Raw genomic sequence first — 21,167 nt, 5'->3', positions numbered from 1 at the left:
GAATAAACACCCCACAAAAATTGGCACAATTTTCACATTTTCGCGCTACATTTTTTCAAAAATAGTCCAATTATTAGTTCCAAACTGGCTTGGGATATTCTTAGACAACGACGACGACGATGATATAACTCTCAATAAAAATTGAAAGATATATCCTAAATTATTAGAATGGGGTCGAAACATTTTCTTCGTTAAGGTTTTTAGAAGTAGTTTTTATATGTGATTTTTATGTCTCATTAGACGGAATTTTGGTAATCTGACTTTGTATAACAATAAAATAGTTAAGACTACTCTAAAAGTATAATTTGTCAAAATAAAATAGTACTCTACAAAAATGAACCCTACCATTAATACAACATTTCTAAACAATAACCTGAGCTGAACTATTATTTAGTATTTACCAATAATAAAGTGCTACAGATGGGATTGTTTTGTTGCAGAATAAAAAAAGGGTTCTCCGTAGTATTCGAATGAATCACAACATCAGACTTTAATATAATAAAAGATAATTTTATTCCAAACATAGTGGTAAAACTTTTAGTCATCAAAATAACTAGTTTAGGAAATATATCTATGTTTTTTTTATATACATAATCATGTACAGATAACATTCTATTTGCTTATTTTCACTTAAGCTCTGAAACTTTCACCGTCAGACGCCTATTATTATTATTAATACTCGTATTTGTATAATAATATATAATTACACATTAAGCTTAATAATCGAGTGGTTCACGCTTGTCGGGCCCTCGTCGCCATTATAAATAATATATTATTATAACCACAAAAGCTTATTTGCCCTTTTCATAACTTACACATATATAATAACGGGTAACACCAAATAGAACCGCTTTATGAAATAATAAATTACCATGTCCGTTTGATAAGCGTGTGTCGTTTGCTGAAATTATTTGAAATATTCATGAATACTAAATTTATATACTTTTTTTAACGATACTCACACCTTTACCTGCTCAGAAGTATAATGTTATTTTTCTATTAATTTTTATTAGTAAAATTATTATGTAGGTACCATTGTAAAAGGCGCCACGCAGGACTTACAGTGTAATATTTTACGGTCAACACGAACGTGTAACTTATATATTTTTTTCGGCTATGCCGTTCGCAATGTAAAGTGCATTTTTTTTCTTTAAATAGTTCATTTATGTAAATTTAAATGTAATTTACTAAACAAATATATTATTATTGTGGTGCCATTTAGAGTCATACATAGTTAGCAAATATACCAGTACTTAGATTGTACACCGGTAGAGTTATAAAATTGCAGGAAAAAATTAATAGAACTCTTAAAAAACACTCGAATAGTTTTTATTGAATAACACGACTGGCTTGGTGAGCTGTACACTTTGAACTTTAATGTGAACGAAAAAATGTTTAAAATTCGAAAATTGAAGTTTTTTAAGTTTCGTCAACGTACACATTCTTTCGGTATTGTTTTAAAATATATTTTTGTTTTCAGAAATCGGTTTTTTTGATTTTTAACCTGACAATAGTATAAAATCATTTTTTTTTTTTTTGTACATCCGGATTTTAAAAGTCCCAGTCTACTTAAAATGCATGACAAGGGATCCAAGAGTTCCTTGTAAAAATTGTGACTTTCAACGGCCCCACTAAACGTTCATTGAAAATATTATGGTTGATAACATAACCTTGGTTATGGCGTGCTGATTATACGTTGTTTTCAAAAAAACAACTGATAACGACATCATATTTCTCAAAAATAGATTTTATGAAGATACGAATATGCCATTAAACGTTTTATATCCAAGTAATTCGTACCTTTCTAATTAAACTTTAACTGGACGCCAGTGCCCGGCGGTTTAAGAAACCGATAAATTAATTAAAGTCAATTTCATCAAATCGGTCGTTTCTTTTACATACCATAGGTGTAGTAACCGCTCGAGTAATAAAGATTGAGTACGGTCAAATCGAACAGGTAATATAGTATACAATTCGACGGTTTCCACCTGAATTGATAAACAAACAAAAATCGTTACAGCTTTATCAGGCTTTTTTTATTTCGGTTTAAATCACCGAATACAATTGAAATGTCTTCTTTCCCATTTTCTTTTTTCATCTCTTCCGTCCGTCATTTCCTAATCCTATTCCAACGCAAAAATGAACTTTATATCTAAATTGTTTTAATGAAAAGTCCGTATCTACGTTTCCTTCGCCCTTCTCCAGATCCATTATCGTTTATCATTAACGTTTGAAATTACCATTTGGAAAATGAGTTTAACCCTCCAACCGAACAATCCGAAACAAAGCGATTCGTCATTCCGTCCGCATGATAACCTGAGACGAAATGATTTTCCTATCTTTTTTTACAAAAACAATGTGTGTGTGTGTTTCTTTGTTTATAATAAAATAAGCTTTCAAAATTGGACGGTATCTCTCGTGGGCCTATTAATTTTTTTTATTTGTTTTGCACCCTTAACCTTTGGTTGAGTTAAAATTTGATTTTAAGGGCTTAAGTAAATTATGCATTTCGAGAATACGGTTTCCGTTATTTAGGTGTGTATAAATAAAGCCGTTTCGTTTTCTGGAAATATTACCTGTTGTGTGTATGTATATATTTACTTCTCTAAAAATAAATTATATTCCGTAGGTACAAGAATGAAAAATCAACCGGAAACCTTTTATTCTAGATTGAAAAATAAAAACAAATTTGTTTTCACCCGTGTAAATATTTAAACAGATTTATCAAACTCAATTTAGACTACATATTTAGATTGAAAAATAATTAACACCAACCCTGTTTTCAACCCTTAAATTTCCATATTATGATTTAAAAGTAAAATTACAATGTGTTCTTTGATAGGAAAATTATACACTCTGTATTGAGTTCATTATAGATTTTAATAAGTTTATTATTAGGTTAATTTTAATTTAGAGATAACTCCCCTCACAACACAGTGATTTCGGGGAATTTTATAGAGAACAACTGTTATTATCCCAATGGGAATACCTGGATAGGATTTTGTAAAGAATTCTTTAGTTAATCCCAGCCGAAATTCCTCAATCGAAGCAAACAATGACTTAGACATTGTTTTTATGTAGATGACATGAAATTAATTTTTTTAATCTTACATCTTAGAAGTTAAAATATTGTAGAATTCAATATATTTAATTTTGTACATTGTTATTAATTTTTAGCATTTATATATGTATCTGTGGACTAGTTTATATTACTGAATTAAATTATATACTCACATCGTATTACTTGATTGGTAATTACCAATTCTCAGGAATTACATAAGGCTTTCCCAAGTTAATCTTTTTGATTAGGAGTCTACTTAGAGAAGACATTCGGACACAATTAGCAGTTGAATGAAAACTCTTTAGAGGACATTTTAGGAGCATTTTAACTTAATTTAAACTTGTATCACCGTGTCAACGTCACGCCTTTGACTGACTGAATTGTCTCAATTACCTATACTACATAATAATATTATGGCTTGGTAAACAAATTGCTAGTTTAAAACGTAAACGATAGTACTCGAGAACGGCTAAGTGCGCTGGTAAAAAAACTTTAAAGAATATTGAAGTTACTTTATTTTCCTATGAGACGAATAATGAAGCCATAGGACGGACAAAAAAATATATAAACTTCTCTTGAATTATAAACAGTTCTACTATAATAGTATTCTCATAAAAATTTAAACTTTTTCGAGGACCTTTTCCATTTCACTTATTGAAGTACGAAAAACTTTTTTTGCTGAAACAAATTTACATTCCATCCAACATTTTCTGAAAATATTTGTGTAGGTAAAAACTTATTCAACCTCTTAGCTATAAAAGATTCTTTAAAAAATGCAATACTGTAATGTAAAAAAATGTTGGTCGAAATTATAATATTATTAAGCATAATCTAAAAAAGCGCAATAATGTTACTAACAATAATATGCTTCAAAACGTATCCTTAACATTATAAAACAATTTAAATATTTTAGAATTATCATTTAAAATATTGATTGTATTAATACATTTGCACGCCCCGCATTTGTGCAATATTAAAGTATTTTTAGTTACTTTAAACTGAAACAATTATTTAAGAACAGCTTTTTAAATGTTTTTAAAAAAACATTTTTACTAAAAGATTATAATATAAACCATTATATAAGGTATAGTTTTGACTTAATATCTATTATTTTACGCCGTTATTTTTTCTAAATCCGATCTTATGTTGCTCTGCTAGGTTTTCGGTAATCCTGGAATTACATACAATTATAATTATTATTTGTTGTGTAATATATTATCAGTTAGTGTAGTCGGTACATAAATACGTACTCTAATTAATTAAACAAATCGCCAATAGTATCAAGAAACGTTCGGTTTAATTGAACTTCCATTGACATTTTTTGCGATCCTATTCTCCACAAATTTCCACCAGATCACAAATCATATTATTTATCAATTAACATGATTGCAAATGCGGGGATAAGTAATTAATTCAGTACTCTTTGATTTGTTTGGTATGCATGAAAATAGGTTAACACTGACGCAGAAAGAATTTTGGGGGAAAAAAATAATAAATTAAAACCTTTACTCCTTGTTGAAACTCGAGACTAAAACGGATAAGCAGGTAGTCATAAAAAAAAAAATGCTATAATAAAAACACAACAACAGCATATTTAGTAAAATAACATACCAAAAGGATTATTTGTCCACTCACGCGATGAACTTTGTTGGTCTTTTCAGACCATTAAAAACACATAATGTTTACCGCTTTTGCGCTAAACATAAAAAACCTCTATTTTATTTCTTAATCATTTTATCGGTTGTTATATACAAAATTTTCTTTTTCTAATTAATGTACGACAAAATGTTGAATTTGGAACCGAAATTCATCCATTTTACATCCATCTAGTTATTTATGTGTAAATTCTGATTTACACGCCTTCGTTAAAATGCTAAAAACTAAAGAAATAATAATATTTTCAATTTTTTTAATTTTAAAATACAACATTTCATAACAGAAAAACGGAGTTCTTATTAAACAAAATTTGGTTGTTATTTACTTTTGACTTGTAAATATTTGTAGTCGAAAATATTCGCTTTATTGTCAGGTTATTTTTACTAGTAATTTGGAGATTTTCTTAGAAATTTTTAGAAGTCGGAAAAGGATCATTCGATGCTTTAAAAAAATAAAAAAAATTAAGAAAATTGGGCTTGGTTTATTTTTTACCAAAATACCTTTATTTATAAGATATGATGTATAATATAAGATAAGTCATATTTACGAGACGTATGTTGATGTTTTTTCCCAATTCTCTCATTTCAGTGTTCATAATATATATGTAACAAACGCAGGTAACTTAAAAAATAAATAAATAATATAATATAATTCAGCTATACATATAAACTGAGTTTCGTGACATCTCATATTTTTTAAATACTTGCTTAATTTATTTCTAAGAAAAAAAAGAAAACTCGTCGAAAAAATGTAAAACGTCAACGGATTTTCTTTGGAGTTTTAAGGAAATAATAATTGTATTTCGTTATTATGATCATATCATAAAATAAAAAATATTAATAAGTTTATCGTTGTGTAATAATATAAACATAATAATATTAGTATCTTTATATTATTATTATTATTATTATACATTTTTCTGAATTCTGAAGATAAAAATACGAATCGACGGTACGGTTTATCTGTTGTACTTAACGAGAGAATAAATAAAGCCCTTATTTTTTTGAACGGTAAAGGATTATAAAATGAAAAAAAAATACTGCCAATAGTTAATGTTGTTATATAATTTCCATTATTTAATTTTTTTTATTACATAAATTAACAAAAAAAAAGTAGCTTTTCATTTCCGAGTAGAAGTATAATTTAAATTATAATATCGTTGATACGATTAACGGTTAAACAATAATACCGGTACAAATAATAATATTATACATAATAATTTCTCATATAGTAACATCATGCAAATGAAAGTCATAAATAATTATGTTTCAACAGTGTAATTGAATTTACCTAAGTATTAATTTCTGTCCGACCCTTAACGGTTACAGCAAGTCGAATGCTCGTTATTACAAATTATATAAAATATTCATTATGATAGTTGTACACACTATAAGTTTACCCCAGTAATGGTTTCAATTTTCAAACTGAAGGCAAGTTTATACTACTATAGTTCAATTGTTCATAAGTGACTGCGCGTTCATGCAAAAGTTAATCAATATTTACTTACATACATACATATTATATTATTATATAATAGAGCTGTATATAATGATACCCAAGTGTTGTTTTGCAATAGCTGTTTGCCATGCCAATCTTGTTTCTAACATAATGAACCGAAAAACAACGTTATATTCAATAAAAAATTACACTAATTTAATAAATACATTGTACCTACATCAATAATAAATGTATCAAAACATTTTTGTTTGGTTATCAATTTATATTAAAGTAATAATTTCGTTTATCGTATTGACAGAATTTTTTTCATATCAATGAAAGTTTTTATTTAGTGTTGAAAATTAATAATGTTCGTTCAAATTGATTACTATTTTTCGTTGAGTGTACAACGAAACGATTACACACAAACAATACAAGAAAACCTAATAGCGACCGACTAATGACAATTAGTACCATAATTGTTACCCGAACAGCAAAAACATTCATAATGAATCCAGCAAACAAAACTATTGCAATTTAATCTAATAATAAGCTCTTATGTAAGGTTTTCTAACTAGCATAGGGCAAAAAACAATTCAAAAAAACCATACAAAAACACATCATAATTAAACCACAGACTATATGAAATATGACCACAGATTCGGGTATAAAATTTCGTGTAGGTAATGCGTTTCATTATAAATTATAATATAGCAGTTATCATTTAAATCGTATGGTTGATAAGAAGTTTGTACAATAATATTGTAAAATAACTGCACAATAATGTATATTAGTTCACGCGGCTATACTGATACCTTCGCGCAGTTCTTATCAGTATTTTTAAAAATTGCCTTTGTTCCAGATCGGAGTGAGCCCTCTGTTTTCATATCGTCTGTGATTAAACCAATACCACAGAATAAGCAGAAGGAGGGAATCTTATAGTTTATTAAAATACGGTCTGACATATTGAGATTTAACAAATGATGCTAAAACTCAGATATTTTTTTAAAATTTTGTTGTAATTCGTGGCTACACTGTTCGTTTATTTATCAAGTGAACAGTTTAGTCGGAATGAACGAAAAATCATAATTTCCCTACACATGCCAGCACTGTCCATTTCTTGATAATTTTCAAGATGTCCGACGTGATTTTATCTCATCCCATAAGAGCCCATTGTATAGTTTCTTTCCTGTTTATTCTGTGCCGCCAATACTTCCTCTGCTAAAACTACAATGTTTGGCAAATGTCGAAACAACAATTTAAAATATTTAAAAAATATTATACATACTATTTATGAAACTAACATTTGTTGCAAACTCGGACGTGTGACTCGGAAGAATTTTTCAATTTAATTTATATTTTACAATAGTATTTATTTAAATCGTTTACTGATTAAAAATGTCTACACCGTATTGAAATAGGAATAGAGTATTAGTAATAAATAATACAAATTTTAATGATCGCAAAAACGGGTTTCAACAAAATATGTTCTGCGAAGTTGTAAGCTATTCTGTTCAATAAATATCAGGACAATAAAATTCCCAGCACGTTGTATTGTGCAAAATACCAAAAGTAATATCATCGAAAATACAATGTAAAACTATAAAGCATAAATACAAGTCAAAAGTGGATGAAAACCAAATGGATAATATTGTAATGTTCGAGCAAATAACAGGCATTCCTCGTTATTATAAAACACTTAAAATATGGAAACGCCAACACCTGGGCATTATCATCAAAGCGAAAACACAAGATTATATTTTATTTTATGGGTTTGCCGTCGATTAAGTTTATATTGAATTTGCATTTTTGAATTCATTGGCTGTCGGAATTTCGTTTTACAAACTTTAGTAAAATTGGTTTAAGCTGTTGCCAGAAATCATATAGCGTTTTTAGTTTTATTACATGTAAAAATAGAGATAACTAATTAGAGTTTAGATATGGTCAGCTAGATACTGGTGGTGAGGAGGGGAAGATGAGAAATGGTCCAGCTAGATGTTGAGATGGTCGAGATGGATGCTGGAGGTGAGGTAAGACATTAGAGATAAAACATTTGATATTAGAAAGTACCAGGGTCCTATACTTGTATATTAAGACATGTCCATGTTCCTATGTACTTCCGTGCAGCTGAGGTCTTGCCCACTTTTTTTTTACCGAAAAACAGATGTCATTATGGCGACTTAGTAAACATATCATTAAATTGGTCAGTCTTTTAAAACTGATACAATTTAGTATAATGTCGAGAGACGGGGAGGAATTTAAATTATTTAAATTTTAGTCGTTTTAAGTAGAGAAGAGGATGTTCAAAAAATGTAAAAAAGGGTTGGCCGTCTGAAAGGCTTTGACCTTTGGATATTATTATACATATTAGCTGTAGCTGATGTGATGTGCGGAGCTTGATAGTTTTTTGTTTGAGATGGTAACCAACTTTGATGCTCTTCTGTTACAGAACCCTCGGTTAATTAAATTTCTCGACATTTTTGCGTTGTTAATAATTATTTATAACATTACGTTAATATATAGGTAAATAGATGTTTTACATTCAGTAAAAAATGTTCACGTTAAATGAATTCGAAATACAAGAATAATAAACCCAATGAACAGAAATTAAATGATAATTTGTCTTTTCGTTAAATAATATTTACAATCATAATAATAACGATTTTTATTGCACAGTTATTTTCACATGGTTGTTATTATGATTTGAACATCAGTCATTAAACGTTTTCCTATTTAAGCATAAACACTGTATTTTTATGTAAGATTGACTACATACAATTTTACTTGATGCAAATGAGTTAAAAGTAATTTTTTTTTTTTTCATGTGAAGAACTAAAATCAATATTTTATGACCTAAGTTATTTGTAGTTGAAATAGAATCCTTAGGACACAAATCTAACTTATTTTTTAACGCCGCGTCAAATTTTATTATTCCTTGGATTTTTGCTAAATAGTTGTTATTATTTTTATCTATAGCGACAAGCACTTAAAAAATGTCTTATATTTTACAAGACTGAGTTTATTTGAATAAAACAATTATCAGTTATAAGATTACAAGAATAATCCTACGTTAACTGTTTGATTTTTCTTAGTTTTACAGCCTAACGACAACTTAGTTACTTATTTAATGCCTGAATAACATTAATATTTCAATTTCGGTATAGCAAAATATTGTAATTTTAATTTGTCCATACTGTATTCTGTAAAATAAGAAAAACGTGTGTTTATGTTTCAAAACTAATTTTGTGTTGATTGTTAATGTGATTTAAAAAAAAATATATTTATATTTAAGATTTTGTTTTTATTGAATCCTAATTTGTCTCCGCCACATGTTTTCTTTTTTAAATCACCAAAATACACAACACGCTAAAAGTATAAAAAAACAAGTTGTTTACAACTTTGAAAGCAGTAAAAAAAAAAAATCCAAACGTGCTCGAGGAAAACGATTTTTAAATCTGAACTAAGCGCATTAAAATCTACTTAAATCCGGTTGAAAGTGAAAACAACAAAAAATATTCGCAGAACTGTGATGATGGGTAAGAAATAAGAATTTATTTTTTATTAGAAGTGTTTAAATAAAAGTAGAGATTTAAAATAGCTGGGAATAAATAATTTTAACACTATTTAAATGTTCAATTGAAAAAGTATTTTAAATACTAGATAAATATTGAAACACATTTTTGTGTACATTATATTATATCAGCGATAATTAGTTTGACCACTAAACGTTCAAATTAGAAAAACAATTAGTTTTTAAAAAGTTACAAAAAGTGTAACACGAGCAACAAAAGCATGTAAACAAAAACCATGACGTCACACGACTCGAAATGAAATCAGTGTGACCATTCAAGCATACAATTTCATAATAATATCACAGATAAGATAAAAAGAGATTATCTAATCTGTTATCGTTTAAATCGTACGACGACTGATGAGAAGTTTGTACGATAATATATTGTAAAATATCTGCACAATAATTTCTACAAACTCATGCGGCTACTCTGGTATCTTCTAATCAGTGTTTTTACAAATTTCCCTTGTTTTCGACCCAGTGAGCTATCCGTTTTCATATTATAGTCTGTGCTAGAATTATTATTATTATTTTGCGCCAGGGAAACAATATTGTTAATTGGTATGCGACTGTGCGGTCAGGAAGAATACACGGAAAATGATCAACCTCCGAATTGAAAAATACACGTTACGGTGCAAATGCGTTGGGATAATTCGAAAACGTGATGTGAGTGACAATAAAAGCCTTTTTCTGAAAAGGTATTTCCTAGTCAACCACCGACGAGATGACTTGGTGTCTGTGTTGGACGTGAGACCCTGTCGGTAGAAGTTAAAACGGTTGTCGATAATTCCACTGCATCCGGTGCACATGTCGATAAGGTCCGTCTTCGCCCGATGTGAATAAATGGCATTGCAATTTTTTTATTTTATTTTGAACGGGCCGGTTAAAATGTCATTTGAAATTTGTCACTGTTCAGAGACGGACATCGCTTGTTCGAATGCAAATTTAATTAAATAATATGTTTTTGAACAAGCGGTTATTGAATTTTAATTTTGACATAAACATGTCTTATGATCGGAGAAGATGGGATATGGAGAGGGGAGGTAGTAGGTAGAGGACGAGATAGTGATATTTCCTAAATAACACATTAGAGATACACGGCTGATAAAATAATCAGCTGATAAGATATGATTGATAAGACAATCGGAGGTTAAGGAATTAATAATAAGAGCAGAAAATCGTTATCAAATCCAAAAGACATTTTTATGGTCCCAATGTCTTTCCTCCAAAGAAAATATTGCATTTGAAGTTTTATTTTTGGGTGAAAATAAGTTACTCTATCATTAAAACAATCACACTATAGTATTTTATTAAAATGTTTACAATATTTTAGCTTCAATGCTATTTTGATACTGTAAAAATATTTTTAAATCTTATTTCGCCAGAAAATAAAATTCAAGTGACACAAGTATTCCATTAATAATTATTAATTGTTTAAATTGTGTAATTATGTTAATATGAAAATATATTTAAAACAATCCAACAGCTCATTGTTTCCCTGCAAATATAATTATTATGCTTGTTTTATTTTTAACCATTTTCTCTAGTAAGACTATGTTCTGTTTGTCTATAAATTATACAAATTGCGCGTTCTTATGGCTTATAAATAATATTTTGATTTAATTTTTGTTTAGCTTCGCGAATCTGGTTGCCCGTTTCTGACGGACAAAGGACAGCTACGGGTCCAAGTCGAATGGGAAGAAAGTTATTTACTTTTTCAAGCAACTTATCACAAATATGACGACGTCAGTCGAACACATAACTACCAAATGAGGTAATAAGTTTTCCTTTTTTTTTAAAGTTTAATTAACGTTTAATGAGTGTACTGAACCATTACAAATATATTAACAGCAAACAGTATTACAAAATAAATAAGTATATTCTGATACATAACAAAAAAACATTGTACTTATTAACAATAATGTGCTTGAAAATTTATTTTTAGTGTTAGGGTGGATAAGATTAGGATTGAAATAGTTTTTCGCGATTTAATATAACAATTTAAAAAAATATATATATTTTCCACACTAGATCAAAGTGGCAAGTAAAATTTAAAAACTATAAAGATTTGTATTATTTAAAAATGTTTATAGTATATTTTAAAAACGTTTTTTATTTTAAAACGTTTTACATAATATTATTATTATGGTTTTGATTAACGTTACAAAAATCATACAAAAATAAAATAAAATACTTCAATTACATATTAAAACATTTTTTTACATTTCTTAACACATTTTGCAGACAATCATGTTAAGATAATCATGAAAAAAAAACCTTTCACATAAAATCAAGACTGTAAAGATCGTAGCAACTCAAAGGTATAAGCCCCACATAAAGCAAGCAAAGCGTTGGAATAAAATAAAAATCTTAATTATGCTGCTCCTATATATATATGTATACATTTAGCCCACTAATTAAACTTCAACTTCAGTGTGTTTGTGTGTGTACTTACCTACAGTGTACACTGCCGGTCTCAGGACGTAAAAACTTTTATTATCATCGCAGTACGACCTGACTCACAGATTTCCTACAAAGTCAGTAACAAATATAATTATTGTCTCTTATTTATTTCGCTTAAACTAACCACAATCATTTGCAAAGGGGGACAAGTACACTTTACAGAGTATAACCTAAAATCAACAGTGCTTGTACCAAAAGGAAGTCGAGTCATGTATTATAAGTGTAATTATTTGAAACCGTACTAGTGGCAAGAACAAACTCAAAACCAGTAGAATACACACGAAATAATGTGTACACAACAGTATTGCCACAATAAAACAAAATACTTCCCAAAGGCTCTAAAGCGTCACTTACAAGGCAACTGTGAGAACTTCTTGTTAGAAACGTCGTCAAAGAAAAACTTTGATCATTATTTTATCTGTTTTTCCTCCTTTTTATAATAAATTGGTGGTGCGTTACGAAATTTCACTAAATCAGCGAAACCATTAATTGCGTTATTGTTGTTGTTCATAATTCCTCGGTCTCGTTGTTTAAGTATCTTTCTGGGTACTTAGATAGTGAGGATCAATACCTTTTTTCCCCCTTCAAAGCAATCGTGTAAATATAAACAAATTTCCAGTATCGAACAATACGTACAACTAAGTAAAGTATTTTGTCCGAGGCAATTAAAATCGTTCAGGTTCAACGACTTTAATAATTTATGGATTGTCTTTCTGTTGGTTACACTCTATACAGTAAAAAAAAAAGTTATATAAACAAATCTTATTAGATATATCTATATAAAATAATAAATTAAATATTTAAACTAAAGTGAATAATTGATTGGCATTATGGAAATTCTTATCACTCTTCCTATCTCTTATCACTTTCTTATCTTTTATCAGCGAATATCCAAAATCCTGAATTCTAATAGGATTAGGTATATTTATAAAGGCTATAAAAAAAAAATTACAAGGATTATATTATTAGTCTTTTACGGTTAAACCGACCGACAATAAAAAGTTTTGTGGAAACTAATTTATTTAATACCTAAACTTATCTACAAAAACGAAATGGCCTGTTGTACAATGTTACTGGTATTTTTGTTTTTAGAATAATAATAACATTGAACGTCTGTAACTATGGCATGACATATAATAATAAATACGGCGCGATGACCTTTTGGTCGCTGAAATTTGTGGAATTTATTATCCGAATGTGCTAATAATTAAAAAAAAATTTAATTAATGCAAAAAACATTCACTAAAAACTCTATTTTCAAATCTGCTAATTATAATCAAGTTAATTATGTGCATTTTCTAAACAAAATATTACCTAATTATTAGATATATATATATTACATGTGGAAATATTTTTAAGCTCATGTAATTATTCAAAAAATTAACTCTAGTTAAAAATCAGCATCGCATTCACTAAAAGAGAAGCTGAGAAGGTATTTTTGTTTTTTTATTCATTAATAGCTTATTCATTTTGAATATTTTTTAAAGTCATAAAAAATGGTTTTAAATTTTAAATTAACTAATTTAGATTCAGTTTTATTATTGAATTCAATAGCTTTTATATAGATTCCATACAAAGTGTAAAAAACATCCAACAACAATACAATAGGATTTGCATCAACATAGTTTTAGTGTTGACCCCTCAATATATAAATACTTATGGGTTATTTGAACACTATTATTTTAGTTTAACGTCTAAACATTAAATAATTATTAACAATTTTTGTAAGACTGTATGAGAATTTCTCAAACAAAATTGAGGTATTTTAACTTAATTTGTTTTGTATAGAATGATTCACAGTACAGCTTTGCCAATTTGTTCAAGTAAAAAAAAAAAGAGACTAATAATATACCTACCCAAACAATGGTAATATATAGAAAAAAAATAATAAAAGCTAATGTTTTAATTTTCGGTATTTTCGAAAAGTTTATACAATGGCAATGTTTTCCAACACAATAACGCAGGTAAAGGTGATTTATGAACGTCTTCTTTGTTGTTGATATTTTTTCTTTTACTTCATTTGGTACCAAACGTTTTTAATTATTAAAATGGAAACTTTTAAACGTTGACTTTCTGTTATTTTTTTGAAAGAACAACTCAAGTGATAATGATCGGATAATTAAAATATTTTTAAGTTATTAAAAAAAACCACATGTTCGACAAGTGGAACTCAGCGTGTACGATGTTACTTGTATACTTAAATAACACTTGAGAACTTCAACAGTGTCCATATTAGAATTTAATGAAAACAATACAAATATCAAATAAACAACATTTTTTATAAGAAAAATCAAGTTGTGAAATGTGAAAACAAATTTGTATTTATACTTCAAAAAAAAAAACCCCTGAGAGTCTGAAATCGTTTTTGATTAAAATAATTTAGCATAATACCCATTCAAAATGTATATTGTCTTCTCATAACCATTGACCGTTGTTATAATGCTCACCTTAATCTTTCTTTAATACTGCAAAATTTAATGACGGGAATAATTCATTACTAAAGTGCTAAGTCGAGCGACTTGAGTTCATTTTGAATGCGGCAGCCGCTAAAAAAACACAAAAGATCATTTATATTGTCAATTAGCATTTCAGGCAGTCGGCGAGATAATTAAATTTTACAACGGTAGTATTTACATTAATTATGAAATTATCATTTTAGACTGTGTGCAATTTATTACCAACGCAGTATAGCAGAAAATTAATGTTTTTAATATATTTTAAGTCCTTCGATTTTTGGGATAACCATGCAGAGAAACATCTTATTTAACTAATTGGTAAGCTGAATTTGAAGTTGTGACGCTATAAAGTCATAATGCTCTTTCCCAATCGGTTGAAAATTATTTGGAGAGTACTATCAGAGTCTTTGCAGTTAATTTAAAATTAAAATTCAAGGTTTCTAAAATAACTTTTAATCCAAAAATTCCGTTATTGGATTAAATATATTATAATAAAAATGCGTTTTTTTCATTTTATGCATTACATTTTATTGTACTATACGAGTCAGCCATTTATCTTGAGTACTGTTGGGCCAAAGTTTGCTGTTGAAAATCCATGTTTTCATCTTTGAACTTTGGAGCATTTCTTCTTTGTGTGTTTCAAAATGAAAGGAGAAAGATTAAATGCGAAAATCCAGCGATATTTTTTCGGTAGATCGTTTAATTTTTTAGGATTGAAAATAAAAAACAAATGGATGCTACTATATGTATAATTGATGAGAGTAACTCTTGAATTTCCATCTACTCAAACCCAAAACATCATATAAATTCTGTGTGTGGGGGAGGGGTTTTTTTTTTTTTTTACAAAAGGTTAATATCAGTTCATGAATAATGATACAACTTTTTTGTACTATAAAAAAAAAAACAAAGTTCGAACAGCTGTTAATCATTCGTCCGTCGGAGTGGTTTTTTTTTTTTTGAAAAAAATAAAATAAAAAAACCGTTTGAATGAAACGGCCTTTTTTTTAGTAGCGACGTCTTTATAAACGACATTGGCAACATTTTATCAAAACTTTTGCTTTAAAAGGGTTAAAAATTGTTACGCTATACCTCTACCTACCTAAGTTGATGGCTATGTTTTATTTTTTTTTTTTTTGCCATCATCGTCATCTACCTAGCTAGCTAAACTGCTGCCTATATCGCGAAACGACGACCCTTTTGCCTGTGTTTTTTTTTTTTTTTTAAACTAATTCATTTCAATCGAAACAACTCGACCGCGGTAATTTCGGTCGAGCGGATAACGCTGAAAGTAAAAATATAATGTGGAGAGCGGCTGCCAAAAAAAAAAAGGGTGACTAATCTCTGTTGCTTACCACCACCAGACACACGGATTCTTTGGGCCGCGTGTAATTAATCAAATTCGGTAACCCGGCGCGGGTTTTTGTTAAAAAACAAAAAAAAAAAAATGGGTATGCTAAAAAGTTTATTAACTCTCTTTGATCGACTACGGTTTTTGAGAATTGTATTTGCAGGAAAGTGAAAAGCAAAAAAAAAACCGTCTGTCCGGCCAGACGGAAGTTCTCGTATGGTTTCCCCCTACCCCCTCCCAACGTTCACCTCTTTAACCCGACCGACCCTTTTTGTAGTTTTCAAAAAAACCTTTGGACAGTGCGAAATTGACCAGAGTACAGCAGTTGGTTGTTGTTTTGGACCTCGTTGCTTCTAATTTGTTTTCAGTCACGCCAACGCCACTGCTCAATTAAAATATAAACGTTACACGCGAGCAGGTCGCATAAGTCATATGATGCCGAGAAAAACCTACCCACGACACAAGGTGGTGGTGGTTGTTTGACAAATATGATTAATTTAAAACCAACCCCCTCGGTTTCCATTTATTTATTTATACTTAGCAGGTATGTACGTCTGGTTCGTGTTTTTAAAACACACTTTTGGTAAATCCACCCTGCGAACCCTGTGATATCACTTAACGGTATCGATACAAAAATATAACTATTCAACCTGTACAAATGTATTTATTTTGTGTTTTTTTCCAACAACGTCATAATGGATGTTTGTATATAAAAAAAAAAAATAATAATAATAATTATACCTCTGAAAGCCGGTAAAACGATTCGCAGTAACAATGTGTAATAACAGGGTTTCCAGTTTAATTTCGTGGTGTCACATACTCACTTTCTGCTTGACCCGAAAATTGTTATAAATCAATATTTATTTAAATAAAAAATTAAAAAAAAAAAATAATTAAAAAATATACAAATGTGTTTTAATGAAAACTCAATTATTAAGTACAATTTTGTACTCAGTTGGGTTAAGATCCAGATAAGAACTTTAATTCCTTTATTATTGGAACTAATTTATAAATAGCTAACAAAAAATATAAGCAATCAATTGTTTTTTATAATACCATTTTTTTTTTTGGGGGGAGGGAAGCAACCATAACATATCCGGTGTAATAAAAAAATAAGTCTTTTGTTACAAATTATTTATATATCATATTTGTATAAATCAAAGCAAATATTTGAAACTATTAAATGCTACGGTAAACTAAAATTGTGTTTAAATAACAGAAACTATTTGAAGTAGTATATACAATATTTGGTTTAAAACAATCCAATGTTTACAAAGTAAGTATTGTTTTTAAATAAAAATTTACCGAATCAGCTTTTAGCCAACAACACACTAGGCACTAAAAATAAAAATAAATCACACTATTCCTACGGTCATGAAACTTTCTGAGGTTTACCCTGGCCGGTGGACTTAATATCGTTCGGGTTTCCTTTGACAGGCTTATAATCCTCTCTTGTATTCAAGTAGTTCCCAAAAAAAGAATTGGAAAAATACAGTGTAGTTATCAAGAGATTTTTTGAAATAAATTAAACTACAAACAAAAATGTAATCAAGATCAGGATAGGCAAAATATACAACTATGGCAATAAATAATATGCTCTCGAAAAGAATGGCGACAATCGTTCTTGAAGGTGTAAGGACAGTTAGGTGTAGAGAATATTATACTACATTGCTTAGGCTTTAATAATAAAAAATAAACTCCTGGTTACACGGCGTGTCATGTAGACAATATAGATACATAAACGCTATACGGTGTTGCGAGTCAAGTAAAAAAAAAAAATAAAAAACATTACTTAAATGTGTTGTGTGTCTCGTTTATTACCAGTCGCTCTTTACTAAAAAAAAATACAACACTTTTTATAAACCGCTTAACCGAGTAGGACTTGTTATCAGATTTATGTCAGACAAATCGCGGTGTTGATCTTTTTGTAGAAAACATGTCCACAATGTATACTGTTAAGTTGACTTTGAGATACACAAAGATTGAGTTTTAAACAACTCAGTTTTGTCGTTCTTGTAACGGGATTGCGTTGGCAGTCAAAAATTTTAAAAAACTAAGCTCAAAAATATGAAACTGACAAGGAAAAAAAAAGGTGTACTTTTGCGGTGGTAGTTTCAAAAATGATACTTTAGTCAAACTATCTCCAACAGAGTACGGTCGAGGTCGCTTCGACTTATAAAATGTGTATCTGCTCGATTTGTTCAGTAAAATTCCTTAAATTAAATTTGAAATTAATTCAACCGTTCTCGCCGTTAAAATTTATTATTAGAATGTCCATATGATTTATCGTTTTCTATCTAAAAAAAAAAAAATGTTTAGGTAATGATTTTTATTAAAATATGTAAAAAATATTGTACGTTTTTGTATTAAAATCAAAATATGCAACACTATAAAACTTGTTGTAAAAAAAAAAATGTAATTCTTCATTTTTTTGTGTTTGAAAACAATATAACCCTATTATAATATTTTAAAAGCATTATAACACAACCGATTCAACAGTATTATTATTAATATTATGGAATCTTGTTTCATAAATAATTTGGTATACCATACAATATACATAATAAGCTAATGAAATGTTATAAATCTATTTTAAGTTGTATTTAAATTTAGTTATGGTAAAAAACACATTAAAAAATGTGCTCTATGAAGTAATTATTAGTCAAACTATACTTGATAATAGTTATTTAAGATTAGATACCATATGTTTTAAAATAACTATAAAGCAGTTAATTAACTATAAACTTGCGGTTAATATCAATCAGAAACATTCAATTTTTAAACGACCTTTCTCATCTGCTTATAGTTGTAAATTAAATTATTGTTAAATGTTAAACCGAACAAATGAGCGAACGGTCATAAATAAAATAGCAATACAAAATCGTGTACACGGCCAAATGTATTTGTGTCTGTGCGAAAAGAAAAAGTAATTTAAAGAAATTCTGTAAAACTTACCTTAGAACGCAACAACTGTGTAAATTAACAAAATCAATATGTAAGTGTTTCGAGCGACTTTTTACATACTTAAAATAATCGACTTTGATTTTCAGAAAAAATTTGTCATTTTAAATCACCAAAAGAGCTTTACCGCCCCCCAATCTTTCTCGGATAATGGTCGGTGGTCAACTTTAAAATGTTTCAAATTCAAATCTAGCTGAATTATTGGATCGCTTGTTAATTTCAAAAGGGATTTTGTATACACACGTTTACGTTCTATATCTTATTCGCTGGACTGTGATGAGCTCAATTAACCAGCGGTTAAATGATCCAGAGCTCAATTATCCCTGGGGCGAATCGTTAGTAATCCAAAAGTAGAATAAAAAATGACTACCAATTTCGTACGATTAATGGCCGCATACCTAATTGTCTCAGTGTTGTGCTGGTGTGAAGCCATGACGAGAAAGCCACACTGTTGACGACGTGAAATCAGTCACCGGTTTTTTGCACACAGCAAACCAGACGGCTATTGTTGTGTGTGTGTAGTGTAAACAATTTTTTTTTCTTTTATTTTGTCACGGCCAAAACGGAAATTAGTTTTAGCATTTACCACAATAGGAAGATATCCGCCGAATCGGTTAAATCGAATAATCTGTTTTCTATACTTATTAACAGATACTAAAAAAATTCTAGTCCTGTGTTGTGTTCCATGAACTCAAATCTATATAATTCACACATTTCCCAATACTATTCCAGAAAAATGGGAATACGTTTTTTTTCAACACCACAACCTGTCATTATACAAAAGTTTATGTTCGGCTTACACGAATTTTGTTAATAGTATTTTTTTTTTTTTTTGTTATTTCCTTGACTTTCGCAAAAGAATACTCGAGACCCTTTTACCTTTTTTAATTATAATTCACAATATTATGACCGCCCTCGATCACGCCTTAATAACCAACGACGCAATGAGTACTATGATTAGTTTGAAAAAAAAAACGTATACATTGTTATAAAAAAAACAAAATAACGTCTTTTGTTCTTTTATGAAAGAATAAAAAATATCCGGTATTTTTCGCACGTCACAAATATTATTGTTGCTTCTATTAATATCACATAATAAACCACCTTATGAGTTTTATTTTCGGCCAATATAACAAAAAGAAACTTTTAAAAATATATACCAAGTAAAAATAGCTATTTAATAAATTTATCACTATTATTCTATTGATTTTAATTCAATCAATTTACATAAGCATATTAAAACAAAACATTTTCTCAATGTACTCATACAGATCACCATCAATTACACATTAGTTATGACTAATGTTAATCGTTTGCAGCCATAAATCGTGTTACGGACACTCTCCGGAGTGGTGTATTAATGTGGTTTCTGTAAATAAATTATATTTTGTTCCTCGGTCAGATATCTAATGAATCATCAAAGCGGTTTACATTGAGTGGTAAACATTTTCTTAGAATTTAATGTGTACATAGTCGAGGCCCTTAACCAATAAATAAGAAGTATTCCGGCTTTATGTATTGTTTTTGCCATCTTCAATACAATTAACAGCCATAACAATAAAATGTAACGTTATTGCATTTTGGCGAAATACATAAATTAATATCTACTACAACATGGCGTATACTAGCTACCCCAGTATAAGTATTACTTTTGTGTAATTCCATAAAATAGTTGTACAAAGTCTACATTAGATCTCGCTACCATTAATTCAACCTAATCCGTGCTACTCATTTAGGCAAAGAGTTTGAATGTAAAGACTTTCTTCTAGCCAGTTAACTTCCATTCGGAAGCCATAATATGATAAATAATAGGTCGTCGATGATATAAAAAGAGTTTTGCCATTATGTTATCTCTCAAACGGATCAGTGTTCTGGATCCTCTTGCCATTTTGCTTCACGTACAAATGGTAGTTCTCAGCTGTAAATATTGTCTGACTCACGATTTTTCAATGCGTGGTTCGCCTGTGAGGTCCGAATGAACAGCTTAAATATTGAACGAAACGACCTGCCCTGGGGTAATGTTGCTGCTGGGCAGTGTAATTGGAAGTTAATGTCAAGCATATCGTATGGTGTCTGCGTGTGTTGGGTAATTTATATTTATTTTCGTTCAGCTGGCGGGAGAAAAGTTACAAAAAACACTACTCGTACACACCTAAGTCTTGGCACGTTCGTTGAAACGAATTCCGTTCACGGATACAGTACATTCAATATTGC

General features: G+C 29.2%; 1 protein-coding gene across 1 annotated transcript in view; it reads left to right on the top strand.

Moving 5' to 3' along the window:
• The window catches only part of LOC126846747 (uncharacterized), a 64,402-nt gene extending 52,898 nt beyond the window's left edge, over nt 1-11,504 (top strand). The window contains exon 7 of the mRNA XM_050586533.1: nt 11,360-11,504. Coding sequence (XP_050442490.1) covers nt 11,360-11,503 — 144 coding nt within the window. The 3' untranslated portion in view covers nt 11,504. The remainder of the gene's footprint in view (nt 1-11,359) is intronic.
• The last annotated feature ends 9,663 nt before the right edge of the window (nt 11,505-21,167 follow it).

The sequence above is a fragment of the Adelges cooleyi genome, unplaced genomic scaffold (genome assembly GCF_023614345.1).
Source record: "Adelges cooleyi isolate 19-005CV unplaced genomic scaffold, UGA_ACOO_1.1 ACOO_flye_CR_arks_rails_tigmint_CR_PRNA_9, whole genome shotgun sequence".
NCBI lineage: Eukaryota > Metazoa > Arthropoda > Insecta > Hemiptera > Adelgidae > Adelges > Adelges cooleyi.
This window is presented reverse-complemented; position numbering and strand designations above follow the sequence as displayed.